Genomic DNA, 25144 nt, shown 5'->3' with positions numbered 1-25144 from the left:
CACTATGGTGGATGTCTATGTGAATCAGAGATGTAGAATTTACAAGACTTGATTGTTACTGTCTAGTAGTGTCCAGCCATTGACTGTGTGTGTGTTGTGATCTTCAGTGTACGAGCCAGACGACTGGGAGGTGGGCAGAGATAAGATCAACATCCTGCGTGAACTGGGTCAGGGCTCGTTCGGCATGGTCTACGAGGGCATCGCCAAGGACATCGTGAAGGGCGAGCCGGAGACAAGCGTGGCGGTGAAGACGGTCAACGAGTCGGCCAGTCTGAGAGAGAGAATAGAGTTCCTCAACGAGGCCTCCGTCATGAAGGGCTTCACCTGCCACCATGTGGTAAGAGACCTACAGAGGTTATAGGGGATGCCACCTTACGTTTACATTTTTGTCATTTAGCAGCTTGTAATAAGGATCAATCAATAAAATGTATTTATAAAGCCCTTTTTACATAAGTTGAAGTCACAAAGTACGATACAAAAACTCAGCCTAAAATCCCAAACATTAAGCAATGCATGTGTAGAAGCATGGTGGCTAGGAAAAACTCCCTAGAAAGGCAGAAACCTAGAGAGGAACCAGGCTATGAGGGGTGGCCAGTCCTCTTCTGGCTGTTGGAGATTATAACAGTACATGGCCAAGATGTTCAAATGTTCATAGATGACCAGCAGGGTCAAATAATAATAATCAGTGGTTGTAGAGGGTGTGACAGGTCAGCATCTCAGGAGTAAATGTCAGTTGACTTTTCATAGCTGAGCATTCACAGTTAGAGACAGCAGGTGCGGTAGAGAGAGAGAGTCGGGTCCGGGACAAGGTAGCACTCCCAGTGAACAGGTCAGGGTTCATAGCCGCAAGCAGAACAGTTGAAACTGGAGCAGCAGTACGACCAGGTGGACTGGGGACAGCAAGGAGTCATCAGGCCAGGTAGTTCCTGAGGCATGGTCCCAGGGTTCAGGTCCTTTGGGAGGAGAGGGAGAGAGAGAATTAGAGGGAGCATACTTAAATTCACACAGGACACTGGATAAGACAGGATAAATACTCCAGACATAACAGACTGACGCTAGCCTCCCGACACAAACTATTGGTGAGGAAGGTGAGACCACCACATACCATGATCATGAATAGTAGAATTGTCTTCAAAAAGTAGGTTGGTAGCTGCCATAGTTCAAGAATCAAAGCAAGTAAGGTAAACAAAATATTCCCTCAGGTGCGTCTGATGGGTGTGGTCTCTAAGGGCCAGCCCACTCTTGTTGTCATGGAGCTGATGACACACGGTGATTTGAAGAGCTACCTGCGCTGCCTCCGCCCTGACTCAGAGGTACATACACACACACTCTACTGCCCCCTTGTGTTTTGTTGGAAACCAGACTGGTCTTGCACTGTCTCTAGCTGGCTGGCTGACCAACTCTGCTGGCCAGAGCGAGACTAAATTGCACCCGATTCCCTATATAGTGCACTACTTTTGATCTGAGCTCTATAGGCCCTGGTCAAAAGTAGTGCACGCTATACGGAATTGGGTGCTGTTTGGGATGCAACCTAGAATTATTGTGGCCCCCATTTTTGTAAAATAGCCCTCGTATTAATAAATTTTTTATTGTTTCTTTTTTACAGAATAACCCTACAGGGCGCCCGCCCCCCACTCTGAAGGAGATGATTCAGATGGCAGCAGAGATAGCAGACGGCATGGCCTACCTCAACGCCAAGAAGTTTGTCCACCGAGACCTGGCTGCTAGGAACTGCATGGTGGCGCAGGACTTCACTGTCAAGATAGGAGGTAGACTACACATATATACACAAGAGCTGGGATGATAAACCAAAAATGATCAACATTACCTTATTTTGCTTATGACGGTCATTTTTTGTGATTTTGCTACACAACGTTCCTGTAGATTATTCTAAACCCATTATTTGGTCAACAGTAATAGCCTATGCATTATTGTTTGTTCCTGTTATGAAAGTATCTGCCTGTTTCCCTTTGGCTGCTGTGTGAGCAAGCCACTCTCACTCCCTCTCCCGACTGCGCACGAACGAGGGAGAAATGCATTCTGAAAATTTGATCGTTGCTCAAAATACAATTGCGGGAAAAATACAGTTTTTAAAGCCACTACTGTTGTCCTAGTTACAGAGAGGAGAGTCACAGCTTTCTGTGAGTGTATAATTGATATATTTTGAGTTCATAGCACCACTTTATTTAGTATGGGTTTTGTTGTAGAGCCGAGTGGAGCGCTCCACTTGCGGTAAATAGACCTACATCAAGTAGCCTAGGCCTAGTGCTGGAAAGGTTTTGTACAACATTACATTTACTAATAGATTAATCAATTAGCCTACATGGCTATCCAGCAAAAAAATCCTATTTAGAGTAAGTCTAGCTAAGTGTTTTGAGTTCCCACTTCCTCAGGCGGTGAATAATATAGCCTAGGCCACAAAGATGTCTGCAAATTACTCTCTGAAGCACCCAAAGATAAATATGATCATTCTGGATCCTATTTTGACCGATTGCACCTAAAAATATCTATCATGCATTCCGTGGATATGTTAGATGAGCTTTTTTAATCATAGGCTACCATCTCTTGTCTTACTTGGCACTGAGAAAAAGATGTATAGAGCCCTGCCGCTAATGTAAAGTAACTGTCCATTAAAAGCAAAATGTATTGTTGTATTTATCATGGTCGAGCAAAATAGTTACGTTTTTCGCGTTATGACTTTTTGTCCATATCGCCCAGCTCCATTATATACACACACAAATGGCCGACAGTACTTGACTGTCAAGATAGGAGGTATGGCAACTCACCAGCTTACTTTTAAAGGAGGGGAGTCGAACAAATTCAGTTGTACTGTTTCTACGGACTATACATTAATCAGTTAAATACACCCTTATTAAGCGTTGAATATGTTAATATAGTTAAAACCAAGTCAAAGAATATCATTTTAATATTTTTGATAGGGTCATAACAGATCTGTGGGTTGTGTTCTAATTGTCCCCCACTCCTTCAGACTTTGGTATGACCAGAGACATCTATGAGACAGACTACTACAGGAAGGGAGGTAAGGGTCTGCTTCCTGTCCGCTGGATGGCTCCTGAGTCTCTGAAGGATGGAGTGTTCACTGCAAACTCAGACTGCTGGTGAGGACACTTGACTGTGTTTGTCTGTCTTTCTCTGTGTGAATGCTTGCCAACTGTCGAAAGCAGGGATGGGCAACTGCAGTCCTCACGGGCCAAGTGTCACTGTTTTTCACCATTCAAATATTATTTGTTACATGCTTTGTAAACAACCGGTGTTTTTCCCAACATATCACGACTCAGGATATGACCAGATGCAGACACAGGAGGCGAATAGTACAGTTCTCATAATATTTATTATACAAGGGGACAGGCCAGGTCAGGTCAGGTCGAGGGCAGGAAGAGGTCAGTAAGTCAGAGGTACAGAACGGCAGACAGGCTCAGGGCAGGCAGAATGGTCCGAAATTCAAGGCAGCAATAAACGGGTACAGAATATCAGGCAGGCTCAGGGCAGGCAGAATGGTCAGAACTGGGGAGACTAGAAAACAGAAACTAGCAAGACTGGAAATGGGAAAACACGCTGGTAAGACTTGATGGGACAAGACAAACTGGTAACAGACAAACAGAAAACACTGGAATAAATAACTAAGAGATAATGGGGACATATGGGAGACACCTGGTGGGGGGTGGAGACAAGCAAAAGACAGGTGAAAAGGATCAGGGCGTAACACAACAATGCAGAGAGGGAAATCTATATACAGTACCAGTCAAAAGTTTGAACACACCTACTCATTCAAGGGTTTTTATTTATGTTTTACTATTTTCTACATTGTAGAATAATAGTGAATGCATCATAACTATGAAATAACACATATGTAGTAACCAAAAAAGTGTTAAACAAATAGAAATGTATTTTATATATGAGATTCTTCAAAGTAGCTTTGCCCTTTGCCTTGATGACAGTTTTGCACACTGTTAGCATTCTCTCAACCAGCTTCATGAGGTAGTCACCTGGAATGCATTTCAATTAACAGGTGTGCCTTGTTAAAAGTTAATTTGTGGAATTTATTTCCTTCTTAATGCATTTGAGCCAATCAGTTGTGTCGTGACCCAGACAATATTATTGGCACCTTCTAGAAGGGGTGGTATTTGATTAAAGACCAGGTCCATATTATGGCAAGAACAGCTCAAATAAGAAAAGATAAACGACAGTCCATCATTAGTCAATCCGGAAAATGTCAAGAACTTTGAAAGTTTCTTCAAGTGCAGTCGCAAAAACCATCAAGTGCTATGATGAAACTGGCTCCCATGAAGAAAGGGGGGACCCAGAGTTACCTCCGCAGCAGAGGATAAGTTTGAGTTACCAGCCTCAGAAATTGCAGCCCAAATAAATGCTTCACGGAGTTCAAGTAACAGACACATCTCAACATCAACTGTTCAGAGGAGACTGCGTGAATCAGGCATTCATGGTCAAATTGCTGCAAAGAAACCACTACTAAAGGACACCAATAAGAAGTAGAGAGACTTGCTTGGGCCAAGAAACACAAGCAATGGACATTAGACCGGTAGAAATCTGTCTTTTGATTTGATGAGTCCAAATTTAAGATTTTTGGTTCTAACCGCTGTGTCTTTGTGAGACGCAGAGTAGGTGAACGGATTATCTCCGCATGTGTGGTTCTCACCGCGAAGCATGGAGGAGGAGGAGTTGTGATGGTGTGGGGTTGCTGACACTGTCTGTGATATACAATGAGTCAAATACACAATGAGTAACGATAACTTGGCTATATACAGTCGTGGCCAAAATATTGGCACCCTTGCACCTTTTTCGAACAATGCACCATTTCTTCCAGGAAACTGTTTATATTAAAACATATTTTGGTATCCATATATTTATGTCTTCAGTGTGCAGTTGAACAAAACAAAAAATTAACTAAATCTTAGCTAATTCCACAAAGAATTCCTACAATGGGGTGGCAGGTGTGGTGGTTAGACCGTTGGGCCAGTAACCAAAAGGTTGCTGGATCAAATCTTGTCAAGGTAAAAATCTGTCGTTCTGCCCCCGAGCAAGGCAGTTCCCCGGGCGCCAACGACGTGGATGTCAATTAAGGCAGCACCCCGCACCTCTCTGATTCAGAGGGGTTGGGTTAAATGCGGAAGAGACATTTCAGCTAAAGGCATTCAGTTGTACAACTGATTAGGTATCCCCCTTTCCCCCAAATGAGCCAGACAATATTATTGGCACCTTCTAGACGTAGTTAGAAATAATTAGATTTCAAGCAGGTGATTCTCATTTACTTTGGATTTGAACTCACCTGTGGTGAGTTGAAGGTGCCTGCAGTATAAACATCACATATTCAACCAGTTTGAATAGAGAAGAGGACTCATTCTCCTGGTTTGTGTCACTGTGTGCACAGCAATGAGCATGGACAAAAGAAAGAAAATCAGAGAGTTATCTGATGAGGTCAGACACAAGATTGTAGCCAAGCATGGACAAGTCCACCTCCAGAGACCTTGATGTTCCTGTTTCCACCATACGTAATGTTATCAAGAAGTTCAAGGCCCATGCCACTGTAGCCAACCTCATTGGACGTGGCCTCAAGATGGAAGATTGAAGCGAAGGACTGTTTGAATGTTAGAGAATGCACCTCTGCCAAATGCCACACAGATTCAAGCTGACCTTCAGACACACAAGGTACGACAGTTTCAACTCGCACCATCCGTCGCCAACTCAATGAAAGGGGGTTATATGGTAGGAGACCCAGGAGGACCCCACTGCTGAGAGCAAGATATAAGAAAGCCTGACTGCAATTTCCCAAAACACACCTAAACATGACAAAATCCTTCTGGGAGAAGGGTCCTGTGGACAGATGAGACCAAATTATAGCTTTTTGGTAAAATACAGAAAACAAAATTAAGCTTTCAAAGAATAGAACACCTTCCCTACAGTCAAACATGGAGGAGGTTGAGTGATGTCTTGGGGTTGCTTTGCTTTCTCTGGCACCGGGCGCCTTGAACATGTGCATGGCATCATGAAATCAGGATGATACCAAGGTATTTTGGAGCGCAATGTCGGATCCAGTGTCAGAAAGTTCGGTCTCCGTCGAAGGTCATCGGTCTTCCAGCAGGACCCCAAACACACTTCAAAAATCACCCAGGAATGGTTCAAGACAAAACGCTGGACTGTTCTGAAGTGGCCAGCAATGAGTCCAGATCTAAATCTCATTGGAACCGTGGAGAGATTTGAAAATAGCAGTTAGGAGAATGCACGCTCCTAATCTGGGATAACTGCTGCAGCAGTTTGCACAAGAGGAGTGGGCCAAACTGCCAGTACAGAGGTGCAGGAAGCTCAATGATGGTTATAGGAAGCGCTTGATTGCAGTTATTTTGACCAAAGGCTGTGCTACCAAATATTAAGTCTAGGGTGTGAATTATTTTGTCAATGGCATTTCTGATTTAAATGGATATATTAAGTTCTGAATCAAAAACAAAGGTTCTGTAATATAACAGTGAAATAAATAATTGTGGAGACCAAATACTTTGTTCAATTTCAACTTATTTTTAGTTACTTTAAAAAAGTACATGGGTGCTAATATTTTTGTCCATGACTGTATACGGGGTACCGAGTCGATATGCAGGGGTACGAGGCAATTTAGGTAAATATGTACATATAGGTAGGGATAAAGTGACTCTGCAACAGGATAGATAATAAACGGTGGCAGCAGCGTATGTGATGAGTCAAAAGAGAGTGCAAAAAGAGTCAATTCAGATAGTCCGGGTAGCTATTTGGTTAACTATTTAGCAGTCGTAAAGGCCCTGCATGGTCAATCCGGGATCTGCACTGGCCGTGCAGCATTTGCGGTGATATGGCCTCCGCAGACATCTCCATTTTGCCTCTGCATGCCTCCATTTTTGGATCAAGCATAAATTGGCTTTTGTGGTTTGGGAGTAAAAGCTGTTCAGGGTCCTGATCAGTAGAGGCTGGTTGGAGGAGGGAGCTAAAGGAGGACAGGCTCATTGTAATGCCTGGAATGGAATAAATTGAACGGTATAAAACACATTAAGCATATGGAAATCACATGTTCGACTTTGTTCCATTAATTCCATTCCAGCCATTACAATGTGCCTATCCTCCTATAGCTCATCCCACCAGCCTCTACTGGTCCTGTTGGTTACAGACTTGGTGCATTGGTACCGCTTGCCATGCAGTAGCAGAGAGAACAGTCTATGACTAGGGTGGCTGGAGTCTTTGACAATTTTTAGGGCCTTCCCCTGACACGGCCTGGTAGAAATGTCCTGGATGGCAGAGAGCTCGGATGGCATGTAGCGCCTTGCCAAGTAGTTGCTATAGCAAGTGGTGATGCAGGCAGTCAAGATGCTGTCAATGGTGCAGCTTTATAACATTTGGAGGATCTGAGGGCCCATGCCAAATCTTTTCAGCCTCCTGAGGGGCAAGAGGCGTTGTCACACCTTCTTCACAACTGTGTTGGTGTGTGGACCATGTTAATTCCTTAATGAGGTGGACACCAATGAACTTGACACTCTTGACCCGCTCCAGTACAGCCGACGTGGATGGGGGGTGCTCGGCCCTCCGTTTCCTGTTGTCCACAATCAGCTCCTTTGTCTTGCTGATAGTGCTGAGCGATTAACTGAAATTTCGGTTATTTTTCCGATTTGAACCTGTTAGTGATCCCTTCGCGCGCCAATCCCTTTTTGCGGGATCGATTTGACAACATCCAGTGAAATTGCAGATCGCCAAATTCAAACTACAGAAGATAGTCCGATTTTCGACCATAAATGGTTGTTTTGTTCGATAAATTCCTTCTTTATATCCCCAAAATGTCCATTTATTTGGCGCGTTTGATTCAGAAATACACAGGTTCCAACTCGCCCAACATGACTACAAAGTATCTAATAAATTACCTGTAAACTTGGTCCAAACATTTCAAACAACGTTCCTAATCCAACCTCAGGTATCCTAAAACGTAAATACCCAATAAAATTTAAGACGGGATAAACTGATTCCAATACCGGATAAAAACAACGTGAAGCGCGTTCAAGTTCACACGCACCAAACATTAGACTCCACCTGGAGTGACACTTACAAAGAACAGCCATACTTCTTCATTTCTCAAAAGAAAAACATTGAACAATTTCGAAAGACTGTTGACATCTAGTGAAAGCCATAGGAACTGCAACCCGGTTCCTATTAAATAGGGCTTCCCATAGAAAACCATTGGGAAATACTATGACCTCAATTTTTTCCCCCCCTGGATGGTTTATCCTCGAAGTTTCACCTGCCAAATCAGTTCTGTTATACTCACAGACATTATTTTAATCTACCAATTATATGCATATCCTAGCTTCTGGGCCTGAGTAACAGGCAGTTTACTTTAAGCACGCTTTTCATCCGGACGTGAAAATACTTCCCCCTATCTCTAAGAAGTTTTAAACAACTAATTGACCGACGTCTGTTCAATTATTTGAATTCCATTTTGTTCATTTTTTCCCTGGGACCGAGTTTGGGTAACCCTGATCTACAGTGGCTTGTGAAACTATTCACCCCCCTTGGCATTTTTCCTATTTTGTTGCCTTACAAACTGGAATTAAAATGGGGTTTTTTCGGGGGGTTTGTGTCATTTGATTTTACACAACATGCCTACTACCACTTTAAAGATGGAAAATATTTTTTGTGTGTTAAACAAACAAGAAATAATACAAATAAAACAGTACTTGAGCGTGCATAACTATCCCCCACCCCAAAGTCAATACTTTGTAGAGCCACTTTTTGAAGCTGCAAGTCTCTTGGAGTATGTCTCTATAAGATTGGCACATCTATTCACTGGGATTTTTGCCCATTCTTCAAGGCAAAACTTCTCCAGCGCCTTCAAGTTGGATGGGTTCTGCTGGTGTACAGCAATCTTTAAGTCATACCACAGATTCTCAATTGGATTGAGGTCTGGGCTTTGACTAGGCCATTCCAAGACATTTAAATGTTTCCCCTTAAACCCATCGAGTGTTGCTTTAGCAGTATGCTTAGGGTCATTGTCCTGCTGGAAGGTGAACCTTCGTCTCAGTCTCAAATCTCGGAAAGACTGAAACAGGTTTCCCTCAAGAATTTCCCTGTATTTAGTGCCATCCATCATTCCTTCAATTCTGACCAGTTTCCCAGTCCCTGCCGATGAAAATCATCCCCACAGCATGATGCTGCCTCTACCATGCTTCTCGGGGTGTTGTGTTTGTGCCAGACATAGCATTTTCCTTGATGGCCAAAAAGCTACATTTTAGTCTCATCTGACCAGACTACCTTCTTCCATATGTTTGGGGAGTCTCCCACATGCCTTTTGGCGAACACCAAAAGTGTTTGCTTATTTATTTCTTTAAGCAATTACTTTTTTCTGGCCACTATTCCGAAAAGCCCAGCACTGTGGAGTGTAATTGACTTAAAGTGCTCCTATGGACAGATACTCCAATCTCCGCTGTGGAGCTTTGCAGCTCCTTCAGGATTATCTTTGGTCTCTGTGTTGCCTCTCTGATTAATGCCCTCCTTGCCTGGTCTGTGAGTTTTAGTGGGCGGCCCTCTCTTGGCAGGTTTGTTGTGCCATATTCTTTCCAATTTTTAATAATGGATTTAATGATGCTCCATGGGATGTTCAAAGTGTCTGATATTTTTTTACAACACAACCCTTTACTTCTCCACAACTTTGTCCCTGGCCTGTTTGGAGAGCTCCTTGGTCTTCATGGTGCCGCCCCTTGCTTAGAGGTGTTGTAGACTCTGGGGCCTTTCAGAACAGGGGTACAGTTGAAGTCGGAAGTTTACATACATTTAGGTTGGAGTAATTAAAACTTGTTTTTCAACCACTCCACAAATTTCTTGTTAACAAACTATAGTTTTGGCAAGTCGGTTAGGACATCTACTTTGTGCATGACAAGTTATTTTTCCAACAATTGTTTACTGACAGATTATTTCACTTAGAATTCACTGTATTACAATTCCAGTGGGTCAGAAGTTCACATACACTAAGTTGACTCTGCCTTTAAATAGCATGGAAAATTCCAGAAAATGTCATGGCTTTAGGAGATTCTGATAGGCTAATTGACATCATTTTAGTCAATTGGAGGTGTACCTGTGGATGTATTTCAAGGCCTACCTTCAAACTCAGTGCCTCTTTGCTTGACATCATGAGAAAATCAAAATAAATCAGCCAAGACCTCAGAAAAAAATTGTAGGCCTCCACAAGCAATTTCCAAACGGCTGAAGGTACCATGTTCATCTGTACAAACAATAATATGCAAGTATAAACACCATGGGACCACGCACGCAGCCATCATACCGCTCAGGAAGGAGACGTGTTCTTTCTCCTACAGATGTACGTACTTTGGTGCGAAAAGTGCAAATCAATCCCAGAACAACAGCAAAGGACCATGTGAAGATGCTGGAGGAAACCGGTACAAAAGTATCTATATCCACAGTAAATCTGGTCCTATATCAACATAACCTGAAAGGCCGCTCAGCAAGGAAGAAGCCACTGCTCCAAAACCACCATAAAGAAAGCCAGACTACGGTTTGTAGCTGCACATGGGGACAAAGATCATACTTTTGGTCAAATGTCCTCTGGTCTGATGAAACAAAAATAGAACTGTTTGGCCATAATCACCATCGTTATGTTTGGAGGAAAAAGGAAGAGGCTTGCAAGCCGTAGAACACCATGCCAACCGTGAAGCATGGGGGTGGCAGCATCATGTTGTGGGGATGCTTTGCTGCAGGAGGGACTGGTGCACTTCACAAAATAGATGGCATCATGAGGAAGGGAGATTATGTGGATATATTGAAGCAACATCTCAAGACATCAGTCAGGAAGTTAAAGCTTGGTCGCAAATGGGTCTTTCAAATGGACAATGACCCCAAGCATACTTCCAAAGTTGTGGCAAAATGGCTTAAGGACAACAAAATCAAGGTATTGGAGTGGCCATTACAAATCCCTGACCTCAATCCTATAGAAAAGTTGTGGGCAGAACTGAAAAAGCGTGTGTGAGCAAGGAGGCCTACAAACCTGACTCAGTTACACCAGCTCTGTCAGGAGGAATGGGCCAAAATTCACCCAACTTATTGTGGGACGCTTGTGGAAGGTTACGCCAAACGTTTGACCCAAGTTAAACTATTTAAAGGTAATGCTACCAAATACTAATTGAGTGTATGTAAACTTTTGACACACTAGGAATGTGATGAAAGAAATAAAAGCTGAAATAAATCATTCTTGCTACTATTATTCTGACATTTCACATTCTTAAATAAAGTGGTGATCCTAACTGACCTAAAACAGGGAATTTTTACTAGAATTGTGAAAAACTGAGTTTAAATGTATTTTGCTAAGGTGTATGTAAACTTCCGACTTCAACTGTATATGTACTGAGATCATGTGACAGATCATGTGACACTTAGATTGCACACAGGTGGACTTTATTTAACTAATTATGTGACTCCTGAAGATAATTGGTTGCACCAGATCTTATTCAGGGGCTTCAAAGCAAAGGGGTGAAAACATATGCACTCACCACTTTTCCATGTATTTAAAAAAAAAAAAAAAAAAAAAAAAATTAACTAGTCATTTTTTTCATTTCACTTCACCAATTTGGACTATTTTGTGTATGTCCATTTCACAATCAATTTAAATTGCAGGTTGTAAATGCAACAAAATAGGAAAAACACCAATGGGGATGAATACTTTTGCAAGGCACTGTAAGATTGAAAGTTGGTATTCAGCACTCCTAAAATAGTGATTTTGTCAGACAGCATAGGCAGCAGCTCTATACTTTATGAGTTGACTTGGAGTAAAGTAATAGTAATCAAATAAAACAAATATTTTATTAAAGTAATGTTAATAAGTGATAAGCAGTAATAGTGACTGTGGGACTTTTATTGTTTTATTCTGTGTTACAGCATTCAACCCACATGTATCGAAACCTAAATGGAAAACCGTGATTATTTTTGTAATAACCCAAATGAAACCGAACTGACCTCAAAGAACAATAAATTCCTTAACACTACTTGCTGACGTTGAGTGAGAGGTTGTTGCTCTGGCACCTCACTGCCAGGTCACTGACCACCTCCCTATAGGCTGTCTTATTGTCGTCGGTGATCAGGCCTACCACCATCGTGTCGCTAGTAAACACAGCTGATTAAACTAATTGCATTCTAAACTGAATATCATGATTATTTGATTATTGGAGTCAGGTGTGTTAGCTGGGACTGGGGTAAAAGTGTGAAACCAATCAGGCCCCCCGAGGACTGGAGTTGCCCATCCCTGGTCCAGATGGACAGAATCTGGATCTTCTCAAGATTTTCTCCCTACCTTATCCACCTGAGTTTTTCCTTGCCACTGATTTTTTTTCTCTCCTATGTTTTTGTGTGTCTCTCTTCCAGGTCATTTGGTGTGGTGCTGTGGGAGGTCAGTACCCTAGCGGAGCAGCCATACCAGGGCCTGTCCAACGAGCAGGTCCTGAAGTTCGTCATGGACGGAGGATTTCTGGACCGACCAGACAACTGTGCTGACCGGCTGTAAGTCTCATCTCCATACTGTACATATCTATGTCCAGCTGTGACTGGTCATAACAAGATTAATCATTATTGAAGGGAACTGTATGGAACATGGATTACACTTGTGTGTGTGATATTGATGAAATCGTGTTTAAACGACAACGAACATCAGCTCTCAACTATAAGATGTAACAGCAGCTCCTCTCTCCTGCTTTTCAGACACGACCTGATGTCGATGTGCTGGCAGTATAACCCCAAGCTGCGTCCAAGCTTCCAGGAGATCATCGAAATGCTCCACGAGGACCTTCACCAGTCCTTCCAGGAGGTCTCCTTCTACTACAGTCAGGAAAACAAGCCTCAGGAGCAGGAGGACTTTGACCTAGACATGGACAACATGGAAAGCATTCCCCTGGACCCGTCCTCCTACTCCCAGAGAGGGGACCACAGTTCCTCGTACTCTCAGAGGGGAGACCACAGCTCAGAGAGGGACGAAGCGGGTTCATCGCTGGGGTTGAGACAAAACAGCTACGAGGAACACGTCCCGTACACACACATGAACGGGGGAAAGACGAACGGACGGATACTAGCTCTGCCTCGGTCTAGTCCCTCCTAACAGAACACTGTATGGATATTGTATCCCTATCTCCCCTTAGGCCCAACCTTTTCCCTCATACAGATGCATAGATATAAATATATGAATATATTTTTGTTTTGTTTTTTCATTTTATATAGATAAACACTTATCACTCAGAGGCCCTCTCGAAGTGTACATATCTCAGGACGTTAATGCTCTCTTGTCAAGATGCCACATCCAATAGACTACGGTATGTATGTTAATGTTCACACAGGAAACACACAGACACAACCACACAGACACTTTTTGTATTTAAGAAAGAACCCCCCGTGCTTCTTTCTAGTCTTTGATCCTCAAAAAATATATTTCCAATCTTCCACAAATGGGTGGCAGTTTGGGGAATCAACTGTGAATCTAACAACCAGAAGGCTGCTAACCCGAGGACTCTCCAGACTGTCCCTTGTCCAGGCCGAGGCGCTCTCCCTTGGCAGGTCAGCCCTCACTGGGTCCCTGGGGCTCCCTGGGCCATGGAGATCCACCTGGGTCGCTCAATGTAAAAGTGCCCTTCTCTTCTATCTCTGGCTGTAGCTTGCATCTTATGTCATGGAGCTGTGTCTCTGTATCTTTGTACTCTCAAGTCGTCAACAAACGACACACTTGAGAACTAACTTTTGGATGGATGAATGTTTCAAATCCAATTTTAAATCTTCAAACAAACTTTATCGATCCACTGGAGAAGCTTGTCAATTTTCTCCTCACACTCTGCAGTATTCCAGCATCACACAGAAATAATTAACAGATTAGGGTTATATATTTTTAATTTATTTACGTTTCATTTTCTCTTTGCGTTTTCACATTTACAGCTGAAGGATATTTAAAAAACTGTTTCAGAAAAACATTTTGACGAAAGAAACGAGTTCCTCGGAAGACATAGCTGCTTCTTTTTATATATTTTAGTGGGTATAGAAAATAGAAATATATTATTGATATTTTTTTTTTGTACATAGTGGTTGACATACATTGTCTTTCATGAGGTATTTCCAGTCTGTAGAAAAAAAGGTTTTACATGTTTGTCTCTTATGTTTATTTTTTTCTAATCCAGAATTCATACTAATAATCATTTGGACTTGTGATAAACCAGCAGCATTTGGTATTTTCTCTTGGCTTGGCCCGTTGATATCAGATCAAATCAAACTGTCTGCTCTACATAAATAAAGCAGCACGGTGCAACATGACCACGCTCTTTCTCTGTCCACATGCTTCTGTTACTGTTTACTTTGTTGTTGTTTACTATGTCATGGTGTCATGTGTACAATTCATCTAATAGGTCGGTCTTTGCTGAAATAAAAGATCCCAGAAATGTTACATACGCACTTAAATATTATTTCTCTTAAATGTTGTGCACAAATTTGTTTACATCCCTGTTAGTGAGCATATCTCCTTTGCCAAGATATGTCACACCTGTAAGGTGAATGGATTATCAAGAAGCTGATTAAACAGTATGATCATTACACAGGTGCACCTTGTACTGGGGACAATAAAAGGCCACTCTAACATGTGCACAACACAACACAAAGCCACATGTCTCATGTTTTGAGCAAGTGTACAATTGGCATGCTGAATGCAGGAATGTCCAACAGCTGTTGCCAGAGAATTTAATGTTAATTTCTCTTCCATAAGCCACCACCAACGTTACTTTAGAAAATTTGGCAGTACGTCCAACCGGCCTCACAACCGCAGACCACGTGTATGGCAGGCATAACTTACGGACAACAAACACAAATGCATTTTATCAATGGCAATTTGAATGCACAAAGATGAGGGGACGAGATCCTGAGGCACCTTGTCGTGCAATTCATCCACCACCATCACCTCATGTTTCAGCATGATAATGGATGGCTCCATGTCGCAAGGAAATGTACACAATTACTGGAAGCTGAAAGTGTCCCAGTTCTTCCATGGCCTGCATACTCACCAGACATGTCACCCATTGAGCATGTTTGGGATGCTCTTGACGCGTACACAGCGTTTTCCAGTTCCCAATATCCAGCAACTTCGCACAGCCATTGAAGAGGAGTGGGACAACATTCCACAGGCCAAAATCAACAGCCTGAACAACTCTATGCGAAGGAGATGTGTCGCGCTGCATAGGGCAAATGGTCACACCAGATACTGACTGGTTTTCTGATCCAAGCCACTACCTTTTTTTTAAGGTATCTGTGACCAACCGATGCATACAGTGGGGCAAAAAAGTATTTAGTCAGCCACCAATTGTGCAAGTTCTCCCACGTAAAAAGATGAGAGGCCTGTAATTTTCATCACAGGTACACTTCAACTATAAAATAAATCCAGAAAATCACATTGTAGGATTTTTAATGAATTTATTTGCAAATTATGGTGGAAAATAAGTATTTGGTCACCTACAAACAAGCAAAATTTCTGGCTCTCACAGACCTGTAACTTCTTCTTTAAGAGGCTCCTCTGTCCTCCACTCGTTACCTGTATTAATGGCACCTGTTTGAACTTGTCATCAGTATAAAAGACACCTGTCCACAACCTCAAACAGTCACTCCAAACTCCACTATGACCAAGACCAAAGAGCTGTCAATGGACACCAGAAACAAAATTGTAGACCTGCACCAGGCTGGGAAGACTGAATCTGCAATAGGTAAGCAGCTTGGTTTGAAGAAATCAACTGTGGGAGCAATTATTAGGAAATGGAAGACATACAAGACCACTGATAATCTCCCTCGATCTGGGGCTCCACGCAAGATCTCACCCCGTGGGGTCAAAATGATCACAAGAACGGTGAGCAAAAATCCCAGAACCACGCGGGGGGACCTAGTGAATGACCTGCAGAGAGCTGGGACCAAAGTAACAAAGCCTACCATCAGTAACACACTACGCCACCAGGGACTCAAATTCTGCAGTGCCAGATGTGTCCCCCTGCTTAAGCCAGTACATGTCCAGGCCCGTCTGAAGTTTGCTAGAGTGCATTTGGATGATCCAGAAGAAGATTGGGAGAATGTCATATGGTCAGATGAAACCAAAATATAACTTTTTGGTAAAAACTCAACTCGTCGTGTTTGGAGGACAAAGAATGCTGAGTTGCATCCAAAGAACACCATACCTACTGTGAAGCATGGGGGTGGAAACATCATGCTTTGGTGCTGTTTTTCTGCAAAGGGACCAGGGCGACTGATCCGTGTAAACGAAAGAATGAATGGGTCCATGTATATTGAGATTTTGAGTGAAAACCTCCTTCCATCAGCAAGGGCATTGAAGATGAAACGTGGCTGGGTCTTTCAGCATGACAATGATCCCAAACACACCGCCCGGGCAACGGAGTGGCTTCGTAAGAAGCATTTCAAGGTCCTGGAGTGGCCTAGCCAGTCTCCAGATCTCAACCCCATAGAAAGTCTTTGGAGGGAGTTGAAAGTCTGTTGCCCAGCAACAGCCCCAAAACATCCCTGCTCTTGAGATCTACATGGAGGAATGGGCCAAAATACCAGCAACAGTGTGTGAAAACCTTGTGAAGACTTACAGAAAACGTTTGACCTCTGTCATTGCCAACAAAGGGTATATAAAAGTATTGAGATAAACTTTTGTTATTGACCAAATACTTATTTTCCACCATCATTTGCAAATAAATTCATTAAAAATCCTACAATGTGATTTTCTGTATTTTTTTTTCTCATTTTGTCTGTCATAGTTGAAGTGTATCTATGATGAAAATTACAGGCATCATCTTTTTAAGGGGGAGAACTTGCACAATTGGTGGCTGACGAAATACTCTTTTGCCCCACTGTATCTGTATTCCCATTCATGTCAAATCCATAGATTAGGGCCCCATTTATTTATTTAAATTGACTGATTTGCTTAGATGCACTGTAACTCAGGAAAAATCTTTGAAATTGTTGTATGTTGCGTTTATATTTTTGTTCTGTATAAATCAAATCCAATTGTATTGGTCACATACACATTTTTAGTAGAGGTTATTGCAGTTGTAGTGAAATACTAGCTCCAACAGTGCAGTAGCATCTAACAATTCACTACAATACAAACAAATCTAAAGGTAAAAGAATGGAATTAAGAAATTTATAAATATTAGGACGAGTAATGTCGGAGTGGCATTGACTAAAATACAGTAGAATAGGATACGGTATATACATATGAAATGAGTGGAGAAGCATGTAAACAAAGTCACCAGTGATTCTATGTATATAGGGCAGCAGCCTCTAAGGTGCAGGGTTGAGTAACTGGGTGGTAGCCGGCTAGTGATGGCTATTTAACAGTCTGATGGCCTTGATATAGAAGCAGTTTTTCAGTCTTCCGGTCCCAGCTTTGATGCACCTGTACTGACCTCGCCTTCTGGATGGTAGCGGGGTGTACAGGCTGTGGCTCAGCTGGTTGATGTCCTTGATTACCTTTTTGGACGTCCTGTGACATTGGGTGCTGTAGGTGTCCTGGAGGGCAGGCAGTGTGCCCCTGGTGATGCATTTGGTAGTACACATCACCCTCTGGAGAGCCCTGTGGTTGCGGGCGGTGCAGTTGCCATGCCAGGCGGTGATACAGGATGCTTTCATTTGGATGCAGGATGCTTTCAAAAAATGTGTGGTTCTTAGGGGCCAAGCCAAATTTCTTCAGCCTCCTTAGGTTGAAGAGGCGCTGTTACGCCTTCTTCACCACACTTGTCTCTGTGGGTGGACCATTTTTTAAGCTTTTACCTTCTCCACTGCGGTCCCGTCGATGTGGATAGGGGGGTGCTGTTTCCTGAAGTCGACGATCAGCTCCTTCGTTTTGTTGACGTTGAATGAGAGGTTATTATCCTGGCACCACTCTGCCAGGGCCCTCACTTCCTCCCTTTAGGCTGTCTCTTCATTGTTGGTAATCAGGCCTACTACTGTTGAGTCATCTGCAAACTTGATGATTGAGTTGAAGGCGTGCGTGGCCATGCAGTCATGGGTGAACAGGGAGTACAGGAGGGGGCTGAGCACGCACACTCGTAGAACCCCTGTGTTGAGGATCAGCGAAGAGAAGGTGCTGTTTCCTACCTTCACCACCTGGGGGTGGCCCGTCAGGAAGACCAGGACCCAGTTACACAGGGCGGGGTTCAGATCCAGGGCCCCAAGCTTAATGATGAGCTTGGAGGGTACTATGGTGTTGAATGCTGAGCTACAGTCAATGAACAGCATTCTTACATAGGTATTCCTCTTGTCCAGATGGGATAGGGCAGTGCGATGGGATAGGGCAGTGCGATGGTGATTGCATCGTCTGTGGATCTATTGGGGCGGTATGCAAATTGAAGTGGGTCTAGGGTGTCAGGTAAGGTAAGGTAGAGGTTATATGATCCTTAACTAGCCTCTGAAAGCACTTCATGATGACAGAAGTGAGTGCTATGGGGCGATAGTCATTTAGTTCAGTTACCTTTGCTTTCTTGGGTACAAAAACAATGGTGGACATCTTGAAGCAAGTGGGGACAGCAGACTAGGATAGGGAGAGATTGAATACTACGTTTTGGCCCAATTACCTCGACACGGGTGCCCCCGCACATTGACTCTGTACCGCCACCCCCTGTATATAGCCCCGCTATTGTTATTTACTGCTACTCTATAAGTATATTTGTTATTCTTATCTCTTAGTTTTTTTGTTGGTATTTTCTTAAAATTGCATTGTTGGTTACGGGCTTGTAAGTAAGCATTTCACTGGTAAAGTCTACTACACCTGTTGTATTCGGCACGTGACAAATACAATTTGATTTGATATGTCCGTAAACACTCCAGCCAGCTGGTCTGCGCATGCTCTGAGGATGTGGCCTGGGATGCCGGCTGGGTCGGCAGCCTTGCAAGGTTTAAGACACTTAAATGTCTTACTCACGTCGGCCACGGAGAACGAGAGCCCACCGTCCTTGGGGGCGGGCAGCATCGGTGGCACTGTGTTATCCTCAAAGCGGGCGAAAAAGGTGTTTAGTTTGTCCAGGAGCAAGAGGTCGGTGTCCGCGACGTGGCTGGTTTCCCCTTTGTAATCCGTGATTGTCTGTAGACCCTGCCACATACAGTAGTAGTCAAAAGTTTGGACACACCTACTCATTCCAGTTTTTCTTTATTTGTACTATTTTCTACGTTGTATAATAATAGTGAAGATATCAAAACTATGACAAAACACATATGGAATCATGTAGTAACCAAAAAAGTGTTAAACAAATCAAAATATATTTTATATTTCAGATTCTTCAAATTAGCCACCCTTTGCCTTGATTGACAGCTTTGCACACTTCGCATTCTCTCAACCAGCTTCACCTGGAATACTTTTCCAACTGTCTTGAAGGAGTTCCCACATATACTGAGCACTTGCTGGCAGCTTTTCCTTCACTCTGCGGTCCAACTCATCCCAAACCATCACAAATGGGTTGAGGTCGGGTGATTGTGGAGGCCAGGTCATCCTATATGGCACTCCATCACTCTCCTTCTTGGTCAAATAGCCCTTACACAGCTTGGAGGTGTGTTTGGTTATTGTCCTGTTGAAAAACAAATGATAGTCCCACTAAGCGCAAACCAGATTGGATGGCGTATGGCTGCAGAATGCTGGTTAAGTGTGCCTTGAATTCTAAATAAATCACAGTGTCACCAGCAATGCACCCCGACACAATCACACCTCCTCCTCCATGCTTCACGGTGGGAAATACACATGTAGAGATCATCCGTTCACAAAGACACGGCGGTTGGATCCAGAAATCTCAAATTTGGACTCATCAGACCAAAGGACAGATTTCCACCGGTCTAATATCCATTGCTTGTGTTTTTTGGCCCATGCAAGTCTCTTCTTCTTGTGGTTTATTTTCTGCAAATCGACCACGAAGGCCTGATTCACACTGTCCTCTGAACATTTGAGATGTTTCTTTTACTTGAACTTTGGAGCATTTATTTGGGCTGAAATTTCTGAGGCTGGTAACTAATTAACTTATCCTCTGCAGCAGAGGTAACTCTGGGTCTTCCTTTCCTGTGGTGATCCTCAAGAGAGCCAGTTGCATTATAGCGCTTGATGATTTTTACGACTACACTTGAAAAATCATTAAAAGTTATTGAAAATTTCCGGATTGACTGACCACCATGTCTTAAAGTAACGATGGACTGTCATTTCTCTTTGCTTATTTGAGCTGTTCTTGACATAATTTTGACTTGGCCTTGACCAAATAGGGACATCTGAATACCACCCCTACCTTGTCACAACACAACTGATTGGCTCAAATGCATTAAGAAGGAAAGAAATTCCACAAATTAACTTTCAACCAAGAATACCTTTTAATTGAAATGCATTCCATGAAGCTGGTTGAGAAGGAAATAAATTCCACAAATTAACTTTGAACCAAGAATACCTTTTAATTGAAATGCATTCCATGAAGCTGGTTGAGGGAATCCCAAACTGAGCAATTGGTGACCAAGAACCCAATAGTCACTCTGACAGAGCTCCAGAGTTCCTCTGTGGAGATGGGAGAACCTTCCAGAAGGACAACCATCTCTGCAGCACTCCATCAATCAGGCCTTTATGGTAGAGTGGCCAGACGGAAGCCACTCTTCAGTAAAAGGCACATGACAGCCCACTTGAAGTTTGCCAAAAAGGCACCTAAAGGGCTCTCAGACCACGAGAAACAAGATTATCTGCCTGATGTAACCAAGATTGAACTCGTTGGCCTGAATGCCAAGCAATCATGAAGGAAACCAGTCACCACTCATCACCTGGCCAATACCATTACTAGCTGGCTTCCACCCGGTTACTCAACCCTGCACCTTAGAGGCTGCTGCCCTATATACATAGACATGGAATCACTGGCCACTTTAATAATGGAACACTAATCACTTTAATAATGTTTACATACTGCTTTACTCATCTCATATGTACAGTGGGGCAAAAAAGTATTTAGTCAGCCACCAATTGTGCAAGTTCTCCCACTTAAAAAGATGAGTGTAATTTTCATGCAATTTTCATCATAGGTACACTTCAACTATGACAGACAAAATGAGAAAAAAATCCAGAAAGTCACATTGTAGGATTTTTAATTTATTTATTTGCAAATTATGGTGGAAAATAAGTATTTGGTCAATAACAAAAGTTTATCTCAATACTTTGTTATATACCCTTTGTTGGCAATGACAGAGGTCAAACGTTTTCTGTAAGTCTTCACAAGGTTTTCACACACTGTTGCTGGTATTTTGGCCCATTCCTCCATGCAGATCTCCTCTAGAGCAGTGATGTTTTGCGGCTGTTTCTGGGCAACACGGACTTTCAACTCCCTCCAAAGATTTTCTATGGGGTTGAGATCTGGAGACGGGCTAGGCCACTCCAGGACCTTGAAATGCTTCTTACGAAGCCACTCCTTCGTTGCCCGGGTGGTGTGTTTGGGATCATTGTCATGCTGAAAGACCCACCCACGTTTCATCTTCAATGCCCTTGCTGATGGAAGGAGGTTTTCATTCCAAATCTCACGATGCATGGCCCCATTCATTTTTTGCAGTTCCTTTGCAGAAAAACAGCCCCAAAGCATGATGTTTCCACCCCCATAATTCACAATGGTGTTCTTTGGATGCAACTCAGCATTCTTTGTCCTCCAAACACGACCAGTTGAGTTTTTACCAAAAAGTTATATTTTGGTTTCATCTGACCATATGACATTCTCTCAATCTTCTTCTGGATCATCCAAATGCTCTCTAGCAAACTCCAGACGGGCCTGGACATGTACTGGCTTAAGCAGGGGGACACGTCTGGCACTGCAGGATTTGAGTCCCTGGCGGCATAGTGTGTTACTGATGGTAGGCTTTGTTACTTTGGTCCCAGCTCTCTGCAGGTCATTCACTAGGTCCCCCCGTGTGGTTCTGGGCTTTTTACTCACCATTCTTGTGATCATTTTGACCCCACGGGGTGAGATCTTGCGTGGAGCCCCAGATCGAGGGAGATTATCAGTGGTCTTGTATGTCTTCCATTTCCTAATAATTGCTCCCACAGTTGATTTCTTCAAACCAAGCTGCTTACCTATAGCAGATTCAGTCTTCCCAGCCTGGTGCAGGTCTACAATTTTGTTTCTGGTGTCCTTTGACAGCTCTTTGGTCTTGGCCATAGTGGAGTTTGGAGTGTGACTGTTTGAGGCTGTGGACAGGTGTCTTTTATACTGATAACAAGTTCAAACAGGTGCCATTAATACAGGTAACGAGTGGAGGACAGAGGAGCCTCTTAAAGAAGAAGTTACAGGTCTGTGAGCACCAGAAATCTTGCTTGTTTGTAGGTGACCAAATACTTATTTTCCACCATAATTTGCAAATAAAATCATTAAATATCCTACAATGTGATTTTCTGGATTTTTTTTCTAATTTTGTCTGTCATAGTTGAAGTGTACCTATGATGAAAATTACAGGCCTCTCGTCTTTTTAAGTGGGAGAACTTGCACAATTGGTGGCTGACTAAATACTTTTTCACCCCACTGTATGTGTATGTGACTAATGCAATTTGATTTGATCCCTATGGTGAATCATGGTGGTGGCAGAATCATCCTGGGCGATGTTTTACAGCGTCAGGGACTGGGAGACTAGTCAGGATCGAGGGAAAGATGAATGGAGCAAAGTACAGAGAGATCCTTGATGAAAACCTGCTCCAGAGCGCTCAGGACTTCATACTGGGGCAAAGGTTCACCTTCCAACAGGACAACAATCCTAAACACACAGCCAAGACAACACGGGAGTGGCTTCAGGACAAGTCTCCGAATGTCCTTGAATGGCCCAGCCAGAGCCTGTAACAAAAAGTGGCAAAAGTCAAGGGCTCTGAATACTTTATGACTGCGACGAAATAGACTACTACAAATACAAAAGCTACAAGTACATATTGTATGTGTTACTGTAATTCAGCATTTATCATCCATAGTACACTTGAAACTAAATAAACCATTATCATCATTGAATCTTGGGAGAGCTCTTTGCCATCTGCACTTGATACCAGTTGGGGTCCTTTGTGACTCACTGGACATAGCTAGCTAGCTAAGATTAGCTAGCGTAGCTAACTGTGACTGTTAGCTAGCTACAGTAACTATGTTAACCGGGTGCTTTCTTGTCTAGTCTTAGCTAGACTACCAATGTTTTATAAAGAAAAACACTAGCTACAGTTGAAGTCAGAAGTTTACATACACTTAGGTTGGAGTCATTAAAACTTGTTTTTCAACCCCTCCACATATTTCTTGTTTTAACAAACTATTGTTTTGGGAAGTCTATTAGGACATCTACTTTGTGCATGACACAAGTACTTTTTATTAGGATTGAATGTCAGGAATTGTGAAAAACTGAGTTTCAATGTTTTTGGCTAAGGTGTATGTAAAGTTCCGACTTCAACTGTAGCTCAATTAACTATCTAAAATCACACAGGATAGACACTAAATGTATTGACATAGCTAGCTACCTCTGCTCTAACAGTTGGCTAAGATAGCTAGCTAACATTAATGTTATCTGATGTTAACGGAGAAACTTTGAAAACAACTATGACCATTCAAGAATCTAAGCAAACCACAACGTCCAAACTAATTACTACAAATACAAAAGCTACAATTACGTATTTTGAACTTTTTGTTATCTTCTCCGGCTGGCCTTGACTGTTAACCAACTGAGTGACTCTAATAACGACTGTTGGAAAGACTCGGGCTCGAGCAGCAGAGGCAGCCGCTGCTGAATCGTGTGTTTTTGTTTTTGCTAACTGCCTATTAAGGATACTTAAGCAACGATTGATGTTGGCAATTGATGATACATGTATGATGTTCAGTGGCAACCCGTCATCACTGGTGGGTCTGAAATCGTCATTTGAGACCCATATGTTTAGCAAAAGAAAAGTTGCATGTTATTTTGGCATTAATATGTGTCACATATCAGTTTGTAAACAATGTAAAAAAAAAAGTGTTAATAAAGCTGCATACAAACATGGCTCTTTTTTGCTCTTGAGTAAGGCAGCTCAAAAATGCAGGTTTCAGCCTAGCTCAGTGCTTTTTGTGATGGTGGAGCAGCCAGCGGAAAATACACAGCGTAGGGGTTGGTAATGTTCTCTAGTTGCACCGTGATTGGCTCAGTGTTCTGTCACGCATGGGGACACTACTTCACTGCAAAATCTACAGGGAGAACTCCAAAATTCAAGCCCCTTGGGTGCTGCCATAGATTTACATTCGAAGTGCCCATCCAAGAAGGCTCAAGGTAATTGGTAAAATGACATCAAATCACATATCTACCGTAGCTTTGATTGGACTGATCATGTCAACATATTTTCAAAATAAAATCTTAGCTAGCAAGCTAGTCAAGCAGTCATCATCATGAATCAAGTCGACAATCTACTGGCAAACCCTTTTCATTTCTTGTCATATGAAGAGAAATTAGAGATAAAACGTATTGGTGCTCATCGGCTTTTGGACATAAACATTACACAACAAGTTGGAAATCGCAAATTCAACAATGTGGCTAACTGCAAGCGTTGCAGAGGAATCACTATTTTGCTACCCCTGCCTGCTATTCGGTGGAGAGGGTGTGTGGTCCAAGTCTGGGATTAACGGTCTCTTTTCCAATTTTAACAGGATAAGCATTCACACGCAATACCATCGGCCAGAAAAGGTTGAATACATTGGCCATGCTGTCAATCCAGATTTACTTCTGCCGCGTTCAAAACAACTGGAAACTGGGAAATCTCAGACTTCAGGAAGTTCACGACAACTGGGAACTCGGAAAAGAATGAGCTCAGACTGGGAAAATACGTTTTGAAAGGTCATCCAACTCAGGATTGCAAGTCAGGAACTCTGGCCTCTTTCTAGAGCTCTGACCTGAAGATCAGTGACATCATGATTCAACCTTGTTTTTATCTGAGGTCCCAGTTGTCTTGAATAGACCATAAATCTGTATGTTGTGCTGTAGCTGTTAGTAGCCCATGTGCCTCACCCTAATAATTTGGCCCCTTTTCCCTCAACTTAGCCCACTGTTCTGACTTGGCGGTGCACATGTAGCCTATAGCCTGTTTTAGAGAAATGTC

The 25144-nt window shown here is 42.7% G+C and overlaps 1 protein-coding gene across 1 annotated transcript in view; it reads left to right on the top strand.

Moving 5' to 3' along the window:
• The window catches only part of LOC112226585 (insulin receptor), a 67624-nt gene extending 53154 nt beyond the window's left edge, over window positions 1–14470 (top strand). The window contains exons 17-22 of the mRNA XM_024391007.2: window positions 108–337; window positions 1203–1313; window positions 1607–1769; window positions 2990–3119; window positions 12418–12552; window positions 12751–14470. Coding sequence (XP_024246775.2) covers window positions 108–337; window positions 1203–1313; window positions 1607–1769; window positions 2990–3119; window positions 12418–12552; window positions 12751–13144 — 1163 coding nt within the window. The 3' untranslated portion in view covers window positions 13145–14470. The remainder of the gene's footprint in view (window positions 1–107; window positions 338–1202; window positions 1314–1606; window positions 1770–2989; window positions 3120–12417; window positions 12553–12750) is intronic.
• The last annotated feature ends 10674 nt before the right edge of the window (window positions 14471–25144 follow it).

Source organism: Oncorhynchus tshawytscha, linkage group LG28, assembly GCF_018296145.1.
Source record: "Oncorhynchus tshawytscha isolate Ot180627B linkage group LG28, Otsh_v2.0, whole genome shotgun sequence".
Taxonomy (NCBI): Eukaryota; Metazoa; Chordata; class Actinopteri; order Salmoniformes; family Salmonidae; genus Oncorhynchus; species Oncorhynchus tshawytscha.
The sequence above is the reverse complement of the archived record's forward strand: the minus strand, read 5'-3'. Positions and strand labels throughout refer to the sequence as shown.